Source organism: Prunus avium, chromosome 1 (genome assembly GCF_965620075.1).
Source record: "Prunus avium chromosome 1, drPruAviu1.hap1.1, whole genome shotgun sequence".
Taxonomy (NCBI): domain Eukaryota; kingdom Viridiplantae; phylum Streptophyta; class Magnoliopsida; order Rosales; family Rosaceae; genus Prunus; species Prunus avium.
Genome location: NC_142284.1, coordinates 39,101,887 through 39,119,284, shown reverse-complemented (window position 1 = coordinate 39,119,284; position 17,398 = coordinate 39,101,887). Strand labels below are relative to the sequence as shown.

At 37.4% G+C, this 17,398-nt stretch overlaps 2 protein-coding genes across 2 annotated transcripts; both read right to left on the bottom strand.

The window, feature by feature from the left end:
- Positions 1-4,055: 4,055 nt before the first annotated feature.
- On the bottom strand, positions 4,056-4,763 carry LOC148297804 (uncharacterized). Its single transcript, XM_088248386.1, has one exon. The coding sequence runs from the start codon at positions 4,761-4,763 to the stop codon at positions 4,056-4,058; it is 708 nt and encodes a 235-aa protein (XP_088104512.1).
- Positions 4,764-10,964: 6,201 nt separating this feature from the next.
- LOC110773591 (lysM domain receptor-like kinase 3) lies at positions 10,965-14,693 on the bottom strand. Its single transcript, XM_021978115.2, has 10 exons — positions 13,874-14,693; positions 13,292-13,504; positions 13,027-13,166; positions 12,821-12,910; positions 12,616-12,721; positions 12,203-12,354; positions 11,976-12,073; positions 11,712-11,850; positions 11,435-11,533; positions 10,965-11,338 (listed from the first exon to the last, which is right to left on the bottom strand). Exons 1-10 carry the CDS (start codon positions 14,526-14,528, stop codon positions 11,174-11,176), a joined length of 1,857 nt encoding a protein of 618 aa, XP_021833807.1. The 5' UTR covers positions 14,529-14,693; the 3' UTR covers positions 10,965-11,173.
- Between the last annotated feature and the right edge of the window lie 2,705 nt (positions 14,694-17,398).

Below are 17,398 nucleotides of genomic sequence, written 5' to 3'. Positions count from 1 at the left end.
CAAGAAACAGAAAATTCATCTATGTCAGTGGGACATTGCAAGTAGACCTAAGAGCCATGGTGGTCTTGGCTTCAAGAAAACTCATCATATGAACCAAGCCCTTCTAGCTAAAAGTGCCTGGAGATTATTGAAGAAGGAGGAAGGCTTGTGGTCTCAGATTTTTGAGAAAAAATACTTAAAGGATCATTCCTTTTGTGAACCTCCTTTGACTCCTACGAAAAACTGCTCTCCCACGTGGAAGGGGATTTTATTTGGTGCTCAAATTCTTGATAAAGGATTGACCTGGAGGCTTGGAAAAGGAGATCGTGTCAACTTTTGGAAAGACAAATGGTTATGCGATGAAGCTCTTATCTACCATGTGGATGCTACTCCTGATAGAGATTTGAATGTTGCTGTCTCAGATTTCTTTACTAATGGCTGGTGGGATGTAGAAAAGCTACAAAGTGTGCTACCTGAGGATTGGGTCCAAAAAATTATAAATTGTCCTGCTGACTTTGGGGGGCGGTTAAAGGACTGCCAAATCTGGAAACCTACTCCTAATGGGTTGTTCTCTGTCAAGTCGGCGTACAACTTACTTTTCAAAGGGACAGAGTGGTTACATCCTTGGTGGAAAGTGCTATGGAAACTCAGAGTCCCTCCCAAGATTCAAATTTTCTTCTGGTTGGTTTTCCAGGAAAAAATTTTGTCGAATGATCAGCGTACTCACAGGCATTTAACTGCAAATCCGGATTGTAACATTTGTGAGTGGCCTATTGAATCAACCATGCATATCCTGCGGGACTGCCCTAGAGCAAGAAGAGTGTGGAATTTATTTATTGTTAATACTCTTGACTCCTCCTTCTACCAAGCTGAGTTACACCCTTGGCTTTTAAACAACCTGTGCTCTAAGGTACAATCCTCTCAGATCCCTTGGAAAATTTTATTTGTGTTCATCTGCTGGCACATATGGAAATGGAGGAATGAGTTTATCTTTAAAAATGAAGCACCGCTACCTTATAATATGCGAGAAATAATTTTGTCTGATGCTAAGGAATGGATTAAAGCTACTGCTGCCATCCAGAATAATATTGATAGGGTGCATGTCATGCTGGCTTGGATTCCCCCTGTTTTGGGGGTGGTTAAACTAAATGTGGACGGATCCCGCAAAGAAAGTATTGGAGCTATTGGTGCTGGAGGAGTTCTCAGAGACCACCTAGGACAATGGCTTGGTGGGTTTGCTGTCAATTTGGGGAAAGGAAAAATTCTTGAAGCTGAGTTATGGGGCTTGTTTTTTGGCCTAAAGCTTGCTGTGGAAAAACATGTTGATGATGTTGTTATTGAAATGGACTCAGCTATTGCTGTGAAGCTCATACAGAATGCTGAGGTGGATAATTTTCATCCTACTGCTGGCCTGGTTAGTAATTACAAGAGGATCATGAACCAGTTTAGAAGGGTTGACATTCAACACATTTATAGAGAGAGGAATTCTGTTGCAGATGGTTTAGCTACTTGGAGTCACAACCTTGACATGGGGTATTGGTACCTTGATGATAGCCCTGTTTGGATTGGCAACCTGTTGACTGATGATTCGCTGGGGGTTGCTAAGACCCGTTTGATAAATGTTGTGTAATCTGTGTGTTTTTTCCTTTGGGGTTCTTTAACCCCCTTTTCTCATCAAAAAAAAAAAAGTAAATGGACTTTGAATTTAAATGAGAATGGCAGAGATGAATTATCACAATGTGAAATTAAAATGTAACAAACACTAGGGTTTCGGAATCCACCCTAAACAATTCTACCTATGTTCATGAATACTCAAGTGATGAACTCTAAACGTGTTAATGAAGATGTTCGCAATCAAGACCATAGGTCGTGGCTCAAGACGCATTGATTCTCTCTAATGTACGTAAAGTGCATGGTTCGTGCTACAATACTTGTGCCCTCCCCATAACCGAACCTAGGTATGGTTCGTACTTCGATTCAATTACAAGGAGAACCCATTAAGTTCAAAGAGAATATGAACATCACAAGAATCCTAATAGCATGGTGTTTACATTAGGTATTCAAGAAACCAATTCACATGGATGATTCTTACTTCATCCATTTATTGCTTAGGATAACATGAAGATACACATAATCCCAACAATCTCAAGAAGCATGCTTTCAAAGATGGCCAACCAAGGAAAAAAACACATTAAGGATAGATTAATTTGGTGAATTGGAATTCATCAACAATGTCTAGAAATTCATACACTCAAGCATCAAAATAATAAGGTAATCATGTTTAGGGCTTCAACCTAAGCCCTAGCTATGGAGTTTAGTTGCTCATACTTATTCCAAATACAAGCTCAAAATAAAATTAGAAAGAGTTTACAGATTTTGAGAAAATGATGAAAGCTTCAAGGTCATCAATGGTGGAAGCTTTCTTCTCCACTTTGCTTGGCTACACCTTGGCTTTCTCCTAGCTCCCAGCTCTCCAAAATCTGCTCTCTATGTCTAGAATGATAGAATGAATTCATTCCCCACGTTCAAAACCTCTCCCACTTCAGATTGCACTCCCTTTGCTCATTTTCCCATCATTTCCAGCTCACACTTTTAATATAAAACTCATTCTTTCCTCTAAAGCCTTTGCCCTTGTCCCCTTTGTCATGATGAAGCCTTGACTTCACAAAGATGCCAAATACTTCAGAAAATATCTCTTTTACAAAGGTAATTCCTTGTTACCAAGAGTTATGGTAACAAGAAATTAAGATGACACAAAGGAGGTGAAAGCTGGCCAAAATCGGATTTCCAGAGCTGTGGTAACATGCTGGATTGGTTGGATAGGCAATACTTGTCCAATGGAGCTCAAATTTGGATATGTTGTAGTTAACATCCATTGGAACAAGTCTCATGAAGATCATGACCTCATCCGAGCACCAGAGCATGTTGATCCCAGGCCAAGAAGTTGACCTACGAAAATGAACAAAAACAAAATTTATAACTAATAATGCACTTTTAGCTCATTTTCATTCCAACCAAGGTAAAATCTAAGAAAACACAAAAAGGAAGTAAAAAGCTATAAAATGTCAAGAACTAACTCAAAATAGTGGGTGAATAATATGAAAAATCATGTGTAAAAATGAACCGAACACTTGGCTGTAGACTTCTTGAACAGAGTCCAATCCACTTCGAGGGTTCTTTGTGTGTCCAAAGTCAGAGGTAGGTTTTGGATTTACTATTTTATCGAAATTTGGACAATAAATTGTTAGAATGTGATGGAACTTTTGTTTGAATGTAGAGGGGGAAAAACGATTGTGGTTTTTATTTATTTATGGATTGATATTGAAATGCCTCCCCGTGAGAAAGCTCTGGTGGCTTGGCTGCTGAGGACAATGAGAGAAGTTGAAGATCAGATTGGGCGCGCGAGAGCAAGAGAGAAGAAGTTGTGGATTGCTTTGTTTATTTCTTGGGCCTTTGTGTTTATGGTTTGGTTTGGCAATGTTATGTAATGTAAGTTAGGCAATGTGGTATGTTTGAAAGTTAGGTAATGTGTATGTTGTAGAATGACAATTTAGTGAGATGAGAGGCTTATGTAATGGTTGTAGCATTTTGCAAATGTAATGGTTTCAAAGACCTTTTGTAATAGTTAAAACTAAACACTTTTGTATATACCAAGAATTCTTGAAACCTTTCAGAGCTTTTGAACTTCCATTTATTAATAACTTGTACATAGTCTTGTATATAAATTGTACATAGTCTTGTACATAACTCGAAAGAAAGAATTTGTAAGCACATGTTCAATCCATGGCAATGCCAAAACAAAATACAAAAGACTAAATATGCACCTGTGATATCCATGATAATGCCAAACAGTTTGTATCCAAAAACAAAATAGAAAACAAAAGATCAAACAGACAATTTCTACCCAAAAACACGTGTTCACCAAGACACAACAAAACATAAAACCAACATTCAACCCATCAAAACACATTCAGATGTTTTCTCTTACCTAAAACACATGTGATAACCAAAACAGAGCAGAGCATTTTATTCAAGAGAATGTCACACCTTGAGTGTGTTTTGAAGTGAGATCTACACTACTGCATTGGATCAAGCTTTGCCAACCAATTAAAAGCTGGTCCTAACAAATCTTGGAGCTTTTTCATCTCTGCTTGAAACCAAGGTATAGTTGTACTTCTTGCAGCAACCTCCATATGTTGTTTCAGAACTAATCCTCTATAGCCAGCAATTATAAAATTGGCATGCAAATGTTTAAGGCAGTACCTATGCTCATAGTTTGGGAACATGTCACCCACTGCATCAATTAAGCCCTTTTGTGTATATGTAATGAACACATACCCATTAGTATTTTCAATGCCAAAATCATCATCTAAGAGTTCCAAAAACCAAGTCCAAGTTTCATAATTCTCAGCCTCTGCCATTGCATAAGCTATTGGATACATACCATTGTTAGGATCAACACCAACAGCAGGGAGTAATTGGCCAGGGTGTTGCCCTTTGATGTGACAAGCATCCAAACCAACAACTGGCCTCAAAGCATCAATAAACCCTTTCTTTGTAGTTGCCAAGCATATATAAATCCTTTGAAATCTAGATTTGTCACCCTCCAAATTGGACTTAATGATTACAATACTTCCCACATTTGTCCATTTTAGCTCCTGAACATAATCACAAAGAAACTCAATTTGTTTTGTGTAAGTCCCCTCACTTACAGTAGTTGCCTTTTGCCTTGCTTTGTATATTTGTAATCTTGAAGCTATGACACATAGATCTTCATTCACCATTTGCTTAAAAGCTCTTACATCCCAATTTATTATTCTAGACAACTGTGTAGATTATCTCTCTGCTAACCATGATGAGTGTTATGTTCATTTTGACACATGATTTATCATGTTATTCACCCAATATTTTGAGTTAGTTCTTGACATTTTATAGCTTTTTACTTCTTTTTTGTGTTTTAATAAGTTTTACTTTGGTTAGAATGAAAATGAACTAAAAATGCATTATTGGTTATAAATTCTGTTTTTGTTCATTTTCGTAGGTCATCTTCTTGGCCTTGGATCAGCATGCTCCGTTGCTCGGATGAGGTGAAGATCTTCATGAAACTTGTTCCAATGGATGTTGACTAGAACATATCCAAATTTGAGCTCCATTGAACAAGTGTAGCCTATCCAACTGATCTGCATGTTACAACAGCTCACCAATGATGCAATGTGAAGTGAGAAAACTAGTTGCAGCAAAGGAGTTGCTGGAACAACTGTCAAGATATCTTCAGGTTGTGAGATATTTGTAGATACTTTGCCACCCCAATCTTTCATAAAGATAGAACTCATTAAAGAATTAAAAGTTGGCTGCCAAACTTGGTTGAACTCACGTGATGGAGTTGGAAGGTGGAAACCAATTCAAGTTGGAATTGAGTTACCACTTTGGAAACAAATGGAGGTGGCAGCCAGCACTTGTTGGCACTTGTAGGCTATATATATTTTCAGATTGTTCTCAAGAGAAGGGTGGTGTGGAGAAATTCAAGAGAGATACACGGCAAAGAGAGAAAGAGTGAGGAAGAGAGAGAACAATGATGGAAAGGAAAGAACCAAGAGCTAATAACTCTTTTAAACTTGTTCTTCCTTTCCCAGTTCTCATGTAAATTATGTATTTTAGTTTCTTTGTTTTGTTTTAAATATTAATTATGTCTATTTAAATTACCTAACTAAGGTTGGATGAAACACCATTATTAAATAGAGTTCTAGTTTTTATTTTCAATTCTCAAATATTGTGGTGTTCAATGATTATAATTTTCACTTCACATGATTAATAGATTAATCTTCTTTTCACCACTTCTATCATGTATTGTGACATATAACATGTATTTGTGGTAGTTAAGAGTTTGGATTAATCTATTAATTCACCCTTGGTTTTTATTTCTAATTTACAAATTTCTTTGATATTTTGTTATTCAAATAATGAACTTTTTCACATAGGATGCTTAGGAAACTTTGATCCTTTGTAGTTAAATAATTTTGTTTACATATTATGCTTAGAATTTGTACTTATGAAGGGAAGGAAAATTTACTTATGATCTAAATTACAAGCTTAATTGATAAATCTTGAGAAAGCAGTAGATTGATTTCTAGATTGCTACTCCATGGGAATTGAAAGATAAATAATTAGGATCTTATGGAATAATGGTGTGGATTCTAATACCTTAGTTATTTTTCTTATAAATGTAAATCTTAATTTCAGTTTATTGTCATTTCCGTATTTGTTTTATGCTTTAATTAATTTTCTTTATGAACAAACAAATCACCATTTAAATCAACTAGGTTGGCAATGAAATTAACTTGGGTGAAATTGGTTTTCCATCTTTACACGCAATCCCTTGGGTACGATCTCGCTCTTACACGCTTATGCTATATTCGATTCGTGCGCTTGCGAGTTTATAAATTTTAAAAGAAACCTCTTTTGAGGCACAACAATGAGTTAGCATGGACATTGCGTTCAACACTCCCACAAGTGTGCTCATCTTCATAACTCTTAATTTGAACCATGCTACTTCCATTTACAACTGAAGCATAAACAAACTATGGACATTTTCCATTATGGATCCCATCACAAACTGCTCAAACCTTATCTTTATCATTCTTGGTCCTAATCTTCATTTTGTTAAATATTGAATAGTTTCTCACTGCTTTCCTAAATACATAGACACTAGGAAATCTTAAACCAAACTTAAAGATTGGGATAGTCAAATCTGTGTCATGCCTAAAATCATCAAACTTGGGCAGTTTACTCTTCCTCTTTCTCATAAGCATATCAACCTCATCACATAAGCTAATATCCAAGCTATTAACATCACTTACATCCAAATCATCTGACTTCTCTCCTTCATCTGCAGTTGGACCAATATATGTAGCATTGTGGTCAACATAGTTATCAAATGCTTTATTATCTTTCTCCAGCAAGCATTGTTCATCTTCACTTTGCTCATAAGCATGATCATAAAATTCAGGGTCTTCCTCATGTTCTTCACTGTCTTCATTCTTATTTTCAGCCATTTTGTCATTCTCAGCCTCTTCATCATCCTCAACTTCCTCATTTATAGCCTTATCAACAGCAATGTCATCACCCTCATCCTCCACATTTATAGCCTCTTCATCACCCTTATCCTCCACATTTATAGCTTCTTCAACAGCCTCTTCAACAGCCTCTTCATCATCCTCATCTTCCTCATACATACCCTCATAACCAGACTGTTCATCACTCTCATCTTCTTGTTCAAATTCAGCAGTTAGGTTTCTTGCAATAGGATCCCTCTCCCTCCAAGCCACTGCAGTTTCAACCACATAAATAACAGTGGGGTGTTCCAAGTTCCAAGTCAATTACGATCACTCTTTCAAAGCTAGGAGGCACCAAATGACACCATTCAAATAGCTGAGCATCAATATCTATACACACTTTTTTACCATTTTGTATCCATATCACAACCACTGGGTCATGGTAGTCAAGCTCTTTTGCATAATCATATATCTCTAACAAATTTATATAGTCCAAAAGACACCAATCCAAATAATTAACAAATCCCCCCCACATAAAACCACCACTCATTGAGGTTTAGGGACTTTACCACTCTACCTTCATGGTGTACTTCGAAGGTGACTATTCTTTTGTCATCTGCACAACAAAACATAAAAAAACACACTTTAACCACTGCTATCAGTGGCGGATCCAGGATTATGTGGCCAAGGGGTCACAGTGTAAAAGTTCCAAATTTTTTTTATAAAGAAAATAATACTAAAATGATAGAAAGATAGTACTTCCATTCATAGTTTATAACAAAACCAATAATACAAGTTACAATTGTCCACGACGAGGTCCCTTTTGTAGATATGCTCTTCGGATCTTATCTCGAATATTAGGACTATAATCCGTCATTCGAGTTCTTAGTCCAAGGTCTGCCTGAAGATTAGCAAATATCTCATCTACTTCAATTGGTCTTGCATTTGAACTACCCGGATTAGACGGAGAAGGACTATCTGTAGATAATTTTCTTTTAAAGAATCGTTCCATAAATCTACAAATCAATTAATTCAATCAATCATTAATTTTTATCCAAATTCAATATACCCTAAACCCAAATCAATTAATTCAATCAATCATTAATTTCTATCAATATTCAATGTACCCCTAAACCCATATCAATCTATATTCCATATACCAAATTATCATATCAAATATCAATCAATATTCAATATATACTCAATCAATCCACATTATCAATCAAGCATAAACTCAATTAATCTACGTTATCATATTCATATCCATAAATTTCATTACATAAAAAAAATATAAATATCAACAATATATATTATCACTATAAATTTATTAATATAAATTTTGCTTACTTGTTGAAAAAAAGGGCAGTGGATGACGGCAAGGTGGTGGACAACGGCAAGGTGGTGGTATCGGCACTAGGTCACTAGTGGCGAGGAGTTGTGATGGAGGTTGGGAGGTTAGGGTTTGAGAGGCTGGGAAGAGAAGTGAAATTGGGAATGAAAAGGGTTTGGAGCTGCTGTGCAGAGTCGGGTGGGTAAGTGCTGAAGTTTTTTTTTTTTTTTTTTTTTTTTCAAAACCTGGCTCAAAACGACGTCGTTTTGAGGCCATGTCAATTATAAAAAAAAATTGACTGAGCCTTGGACCAAACAACGTCGTTTGGCAAGGCTCGTTTAAGAAAAAAAAAAAAAGAAGGCAGCGCACACACAGCTGCGCAGCAGATGGCCTGGGACTTTCATCGAGCACTTGGTGTGCTTACAAGGGGTCGTCCATGGAGTCCCTAGCCAAATTTCCATCATTCCAAGGGGTCATCCGACCCCTCTTGTCCCAACGTGCATCCGGCCCTGACTGTTATATGTATAGTTTAAAAAGGACAACACAACCACCAAACTACCAATAAACAGACATGGAGCAAGATTCACACGCAACTAACATTTTTAAAGCACTAAAAGAACCTTAAATAACTAGTAAACAGGAAAACATAACAGCAAGACATAGGGGACCACAACAACTTTTTATTCCAAGCTTTTCAAACTCAACACTTTTGGACTCGACCCAACAAAGCAAGCATATAATAAATAAGCTTAAACCTGGACCACACTTTGTAAATCTCTCACTTTCATCGATTCCATTTCAAAAGAGAAGGGCCACTTACAGTACTTGGGTTGAGAACCTTTTTTCTCTCTCGGCACCGTCATTGTCTTTTTCAATCTATCCAATATTCGCGCTTCTCCCAAGATTTCGATTTTTTTGCTTTGATTCTTCTGCAATATTCGCTCCTTCTCAGATTTTCGAATCTCTCTCTCTCTCTCTTCGATTATACACTCCAAACCCTAATCCCCAAATTATTTCGATTAAGAAGCTTCTTCTTTTGGCCAAATCTACGAACTTAGTTGCTTCAATTTGAATTTTAAAAGCATATGGGGTCCACTATGCCATGTATGATGCTGAATTGGCCACCGTGGGTGCTTTTATCATAATGACCATGCCACGTCAGCATTTTTGACGGTCTTTTGAATGGTGTTAACGGTGGGGGGGTAAAATGGAACACAAAACCACGATCAAGGGATTAAGGCCTAGTTTGGGATTGCTATCACTTTTTAAAAAAGTTGCTTCTGCTGTGCTTTGAAAATAATTAGCCGTAAAGTAAAGCAGCTCCATGTTTGGTAAACAATATTTTTAAAGTGCTATTAGTACAAAAAGCAATGTAAAAGCGTTAGGTAAATTTTAATATAAAATTATTGTAACTGTGAATAATGACTAAAATAGACATGATGTTAAAAGTGTTATGTACTAATCATGTGGTGGTAGTTGTAGTGATGGAGTGGAGGTGGTGGTAGTGATGAAGGTGGAGTTGGTAGTTGTGGGGATGGCGGTTGTGGAGGTGGTGGTGGTGGTGGCAGTGGCAGCATGGTGGTAGTTGTAGTGATGGAGTGGAGGTGGTGGTGGTGATGAAGGTGGAGTTGGTGGTGGTGGGGATGGCGGTTGTGGAGGTGGTGGCAGTGGCAGCATGGTGGTGGTGGTGGTGTTGGTTGTGGAGGTGGTGGTGGTAGATTTGGAGGTTTTGGAGGAGGTGGTGGTGGTGGTGGTGGAGGAGGAGGTGGTGGTGAAGGTGGTGGTGGCGGAGGATGAGGAGGAGGATGTGGTGGTGGTGGTGGTGGAGGTGGTGGTGATGTTGGTTGTGGAGGTGGTGGTGGATTTGGAGGAGGTGGTGGTTGTGGTGGTGGTGGTGGTCGTTGTGGAGGTGGAGGTGGAGGTGAAGGAGGAGGTGGTGGTGGTGGTGGAGGATGAGGAGGAAGAGGATGTGGTGGCGGTGGTTGTGGAGGTAGTGAATGTGGTGGTGCAAGTCGTGGAGTTGGATGTGAAAGTGGAGGTGGTGTCATTTTTTAAAATGAATTATGGTATTTTGGGAATTAAAAAAATTCATTAAATGTTCATCTCTGCTTCTTTTGAAAGCAGCTTTGAAAAGCAACCCAGAGCCTGCTTTTAAAAGCTGCTGTCAAAAAGTCATTGCTTTTAAAATAATCGAGATATTTTCTTTTTACCAAACATATTAAACTGCTTAACTTTAAAGTGAAGCAAGTTTTTGGCCAAAAAAAGCAATCCCAAACGGGGCCTAAGTGGGTCACTTTAACTTTCGGGACGTAAAGTGAGATTTGACCAAAGTTTTAGAAGGTACTACAGCAAATAAGCCTAAAACACACACACACAAAAGTGTCAATTGAAAAACCCCAAGTTGAGGCCAAAAGTTGTGGGTGGGATGGGATCAAAGCATATAAAGGGTTACTACATTTGGTTTTGATCAAAAGGTTCGTTTCTTTTACTTCTTTTTTTTCCATATCAATCTTATTATTGCATTAAAACAAGAATCAAACTAATAACTTTATACATGTCTTTTTATTTATTTGTCTTACTTTATATGCCAAATGTTGAAAAATTACAAATTGGTTACGAGCTACTAGAGCTGCATTTGACTACAACACAAAATTAGTTAGAGACTTAAAATGGGAAAGAAAATACAACAAATTATCTAGAAACTCACTTGATTGATATAAGATGAAAATACATGTAACAAAATTACACCCAAAAAAGAAGAAGATCATTTAGCAGAAAACAAGCAATCACTGTGTGAACAAGTGTTTTAGGATCATCTTCCATTAAATATACCACTGAAAACCTGGCTATTCCCACCAAGCGATGCTTCCCATTCAATTGAAGATACCACAATCTGCGAGAGCATCACAACAATCTCCCGCATCTCTGGCCTCTCCACTGCTTCTTCACTCAAACACCACTCAGCAATCTCTGCCATCTGCAACACGTATATATATATGATCTGACTCTTTTTTTTCTATCTTCGAAGTAATAAAAATGAAAGATAAAAGGATATATAATTAATAAAGCAAACCTTGAATATGTCTTCCATGGGATAGTTGCTCCGAAGATTTCCATCTGTGGCAGCCTCTAAAGCTGATTCTGGATCCTCGTCTTGGAATATCTTTTTAATCTGACGATGTGTTGAAAATTAAATTTAGATTGTACTGTTGTGACATGCATGAATTGATATTTGTTAAAGTACACTCATTGGACAAACATAGATATCTGTTCACTTTCATGTTTCATGTGTGGTTTTGATAAACTCTATTTTAACATGTAAATATATGTCAAAGTCTGTGGAAACTTACAACTGTAATTAAAGATTTCATCTTCTCAGGCTCACGGTTGTCACGGAAAAGTGCACGTTGCCCTGTGATCAGCTCCGCTAGCACCACACCGAATGCAAATACATCAGTTTTGTGAGTCACCTGGAGCTCCTTGACAGATCTTTCAGAAACACATACTAGGTCAGGTCAGATACACCAACAACTAAGACAAACTTGTTTCTGTGTGAAGGTTTACCTTAGTGTTCTTTGTGATAGTTGTATAAAAGGCAAAGACATAAAACTTACTCTGGGGGAAGATAGCCTGGTGTTCCAACCAGCCTTGTTGCTATAATGTTTTCTTCATTGGTTCTTCCAACTAGCTTTGCCAAACCAAAATCTGCTACCTACATAAATGAATTTTAACCTACTAACTTTTAACAGAAGTTGTACAATAAAATTCAGGAAAACTTTAATCAAACATGGCTGCATTAAAAAGATCCCCATGGTGAAGAATGAAATCATTTTTTAGATACCTTTGCCCTGAGCCCCTCATCAAGTAGAATGTTGCTTGTCTTTATATCACGGTGCACGTATCGAGCTTTTGTGTGGTCGTGAATGTATTCAATACCTTTTGCAGCATCCAGTGCAATTTGTGTTCTTGCAGTCCAAGAGAGTGGCTGGTGACCTGATTTAATAGCCTATTATAGTGAAGTTCCTAACAATGCTTTGTAGGTTAAGGATCCAAGCACACAAAAAACTCCAGAATTATTAGATATATGACCTAAGTTTGAAAACATATAGTCTTTGTTGCAGCTGAGCACTAGTATAAAGCCTGTTCTGATACTTAAGTTTGGTTAGCTTCATCTCATTTAGCTGCAAGTTAATTATTAGCTCTCCATGTAAGAGGTCCTTTAAGAGGTGTGTGGCTGTGAAATGATTTGAATACCTTTAAGTAATGGATCATGAAGATGTTCACTCAGTGATCCATTCTGAACATACTCATACACCAGGTAGAGGTGGTCATCTCCACTTGCATACCCCAAAAGCTCCACCTAAAACAGAGAATTCACAAGTGATCATTCTGCTAAAGCCTTTCTTTCACACCATGTTAGAACTCAGAGGAGGTCATTTATTTAGAAATGATTACTCACCACATTAATGTGATGGATCTTGCATAAGACCTTCAGCTCTGCAAAGAACTCTTTGGTACTATTCGATCTCATCTTCTTTACGGCAACCTCCTGAAAGTTGAAGCAGCTGTTATCTTCTGAAACTTAATGTAACAACATATATGTGGCTTAGTTTTGTAACTTTTGTCAGGTAGAAATGGAGAAAAACTTGTGGGGTCTTTCCATACCTTCTCCCCTATTACTCCAAAGTACACACTACCATATCCACCCTCTCCAATTTTCTTAGTTTCATCAAAGTAACAGGTAGCCTCTTCAATCTGCTCAACACCAAATATTACCGGTCCATCTGATTCAAAAACTGGCCCATCTATAAAACCAACAATGTAGGTTAACTGTAATGAGCAATTTTCTCCCTCTCCAGGCATATTGGCATAGCTAATCCAACATGCACAAATTATTAAATTCTAGAGATGGTTGGAGTTTAAATCTGACCTTCCATGTTTTCTTTATGAAGTAACTGATTATGCAAGGAAAAAGATCTATGGACAGCCAAGCTTTTGGAGCTTCTGGACACAGATTTAGTTGGAACTTCCACATTTTTTTCTGGTGTTCTTCTCCTATAAAGGAGAAGGATCAGTGTGCTGATTGAAAGTAATGTCACAGCTAATATTATGCCAATCAGTATTATCCACTTGTGTCTGATTCCTGATGATAAAAAACAAAGCAATGACCGTCATCTCCCATAGAAAACTATCTGTGAATTTTCTGAAATGCTTGTATAAACTTGTCTATGTAAGAATACATAAATCGGCAGTATTGGAAGATTGAAAGAAAACAAAGCAAAATGAAATGAAGTTACATCATATCAAATAATTATCAAACCCTTGTAGTAATCTGATTTCCAGTAAATTTCGATTTGATTCAGAACTTCTTTTTTTGTGGTAAAAATTGTTGACCAACAAATTCATTCATGTTGGTTGTGAAACATTTTTTTGTTTTTTTCAACTGTGGACATAGAGTCTTAGATATTTCAAGCACATGAAATTTAGTCAAGAAGTCTAAAACAGAACTCACCTGTTTTTGATGTTTTAAGTCCATTCTTTTCCATGGGAACAAACAACACCCAACCCACAACTATGAATGAAGGGTTCTCAGTCATATTTTTGTTCATGTTTTCTATGCTATCAATCTCGGCAGACAGCAGATTTCCAATATCTGACAGTGTATCATGCTCCTGGACTGTGTATGTTACCACAATCTGAGAGTCACTTTCTACGCAACCACACGGAAGATGTATGGGAAAGCTGGCTTCTGGAACGAATTTCTTTAGCTCTTCTTTGACAGACAAAGGTTGGCCGCTGTAAATTTGATTGGAGACATCATAAAATGTGTCTGATGGCTTCACTTTGTAGGTTGTATCATAGAAATATCCAACAGTGCCAGATATGTTTTTGCAAGAACAAGGCACACTTACGAGGTAATCTTGTTTGCTGTTGTGTTTTATAGGATTGACCTCCGATGGATAGACAGAGTAGAAAGAGGCAATTTGTTCTTTGTTCAGACTGATGTTGATGTGGTACAGTGAGGCATTACATGTCATGATTTTTGCAGAGCAACTCAAAGGGTTTATGAGAGTGGCGTTAATAGATGCATCGGAGGCAAAACCTGCAGGAAATTGAGTGAACCACAGAGAAAGGAGAAGACAAGGAAGATGATGAAGGGATGCCATGGTTGTGGTGGGGACTTGTTCCTTCCTATGCAGGAAAGAAAGAGCTGAAAATGTAGGAGTTTCAAAGCATTGTTTTTTGTTTGTTTCTCAAGCAACACCAAAAGAAGTGATTGGTATGAATACCCTTGTTTATTTGGAAACTGCTTAGGTTTTCCATAGGTTATTACAAAGAGAGTTGAATTCATATATTACTCAATAGTACAGATGAAATTTTTATATGACCTTTTTGTAAGCATCGACGAAAATCTAATCTACAACTTTCTAATCTTGATCATATTTTTGTACGGGGTAAGATCAACTCCCAACTTAAATGGACGAAAGTGACCCTCAATTTGACTGAATAACTGACATAACTAAATGCAGGAGGACATGGCACGAGCCATAAGTTTACGAGAACTAATTGAAAGTTCATGAGGCAAAGTGGAACACGACCTATAATTCAGAGACATTGCTAAATTTTTCCTTTTGTCTGGTATAGCAGGGGCCTTTGTGGCAGCAAGAGAGCAGAAGTAGATCGAACGGCTCAAGATCAATTATTAAATTTATGCACTTACTGGGGTCTATTGATATAGACAGATAAAAACGCTAGTGTGCTACGTCAGTGGAACATATGACATTAATCATTATTAAAAGGCATTCTGGACTGGTCCAGTTTTTTTATATATTTTTCTTATTATTGTCATTAGTAGAGCAGACACGAGCTTTGTTTTTGCCGTTTGTAATGCATGGTTGGCTATTTGGAGCTTCTTCCTTTGTTTTTAATCAAGGGGCGGCTGGAAACATATTTTTTTTCTATCTGAACACGTAGAATAGGATTATGGGATGCTTCCTTCCTTGGTGAGAAAAAAAAGACTGCAGCCTTGGTTCCTCATTTAGCTAAAATAATCATTATATTGGAAAAGAAAAAAAAAGTGTCCTCAGATGGCAACGAAGAGCTAATCAAGATTAAATTGTGGTTACAATATTAATCAGGGAGTTAGACATTATTGGTTTTTGGTACGTACGTAGGTTGCTTCTTCATTTGAACTCTGTGCTGCCGGCTGAGAAAACCCATATTTTAGAAGTTGATGCAGTAAAGTCAAATATATAAGACTTTTGATCTTGTTATTTTTTTTATTGGAGCATGCTGAGGTGTTCCTTCCAGTTAAGGTTGTGATTGATTACAGTCTCTCCAATTGAACAAGAGCAAAAAAGGAATCATAGGTATTTTTTATGCCCAGCAAAGCAAGCATGGTGTTTAATGATCTAATAAGCCCACAGTTTATTTTTTGTCTTTTCTTCATGGATTGAATCAAAGCTCAAGCAATTCACAAAGGTTTCTTTCCTCTCTCTAAAGACAGGTTTTTTTTTAAAATTTTTTTATTTATACAAACGATATTGGAGAAAGGAAATTCAAACATAGGACCTCGAGTGCAGAGATAACTACTCTTAACTTACAAGCCCCTTGCCTCTAAGCAGAGGCTTGAGTGGACAAAATAATTTCAACCTTTAAAATAATATTTTTTTATTACATTATGTTACATGTTTTATCAGAATTCGTTTTGGGCTATGCTTATTGCAGACACTATAATAAAATTAGAAAGATCACAGCACAAAATTCCTACCGCTCTTACCCCTCTCTCTCCCTCTCCAAGGAAGGCAATCACTCACAATTCATTGGTACGCAATTTGTTACACCACACAGGAAATCAAAACTTCAAACCGAGTTTATTAGAAGAAGAAGAAGAGCCTAACAACCTATTTCTCAAGACTATGTATTTACAACGGCCAACAGACAAAACATCAAGAGAAACATATAGAGGCAAGGCAAAAGCACCTGCTATCTTAATATAACACTAATCATTAATCATGTCTAGGTAATTGTGACAGTTTAGTACACATCATTAATCATTAATCATTGATTAATTAACATGGACCCCATGGGTCGTCTAATGATCACCACAGCAAACCTTCTTCAGGAGAGTTCTGACCAAGGAACGATGATAGTGATGATGATGCACAAGGTGAAGAAGGTTTCTGGAATGAATTTCGGTAGCTCTTCTTTGACAGACAAAGGTTGGCCGCTGTAAATTTGAGTGGAGACATTATAAAATGTGTCTGATGGCTTCACTTTGTAGGTTGTTTCATAGAAATATCCAACAGTCCCAGATATGTTCTTGCAAGAACAAGGCACACTTATGAGGTAATCTTGTTTGCTGTTGTGCTTTATAGGTTTGATTTCGGATGGATAGACAGAATAGAAAGAGGCAATTTTTTCTTTCTTCGGGCCGCTGTTGATGTGGTACAGTGAGGCATTACATGTCATGATTTTTGCAGAACAACAAATGGGATTTAGGAGTGGCTTTGATAGATGCACCAGCCGAAAAACCTGCCGAAAATCTAGTTAGAAATAGAGGGAGGAGAAGCAAAGTAAGGAGATGAATGGATGCCATGGTTGTGGTATGGACTTGTTCCTTCTTATGCAGGAAAGAAAAGGCCGAAAATGTAGGAGTTTCAACGTGAGAATGTGAAGGTGAAAATGTCCCACATTAGAAAGTTAGAAAACCTTGTAAGGGCTTATAAGGTGTTGGGCTACTCCCCCCATTGCCAATTGGTTTTGCCGTAGAACCTCATCTTCCCTTCACTCTGTCATAGCAGGTTGCCCACTTGTGAAAGCCCAACAACCATACGTGCTCCACGTCACCAAATATGTGTTTTCCATGTGTTAGCCTTGAAAATTCGCCACCCGTGTAGGTGAAAATGTCTCACATTAGAAAGTTAGAGCGTTGCATTCATGTATTACTCAATAGTACAAATGAAGTTTTTATAAGTTCATAAGGCAAAGTAGAACGTGACTTATAATTTAGAGACATTGCTAAATTTAATTTTCC

Excerpts from the sequence above, each read along its gene's own strand:
- LOC110773591 (XM_021978115.2), bottom strand. The coding sequence starts at position 14,528 with ATGGCATCCCTTCATCATCTTCCTTGTCTTCTCCTTTCTCTGTGGTTC. Across the intron at positions 13,505-13,873 it reads ACTTAAAACATCAAAAACAG|GAATCAGACACAAGTGGATA; the intron begins GTGAGTTCTGTT and ends TTTTATCATCAG. Across the intron at positions 12,355-12,615 it reads TCATGATCCATTACTTAAAG|GTCACCAGCCACTCTCTTGG; the intron begins GTATTCAAATCA and ends CTATTAAATCAG.
- LOC148297804 (XM_088248386.1), bottom strand. The coding sequence starts at position 4,763 with ATGGTGAATGAAGATCTATGTGTCATAGCTTCAAGATTACAAATATAC.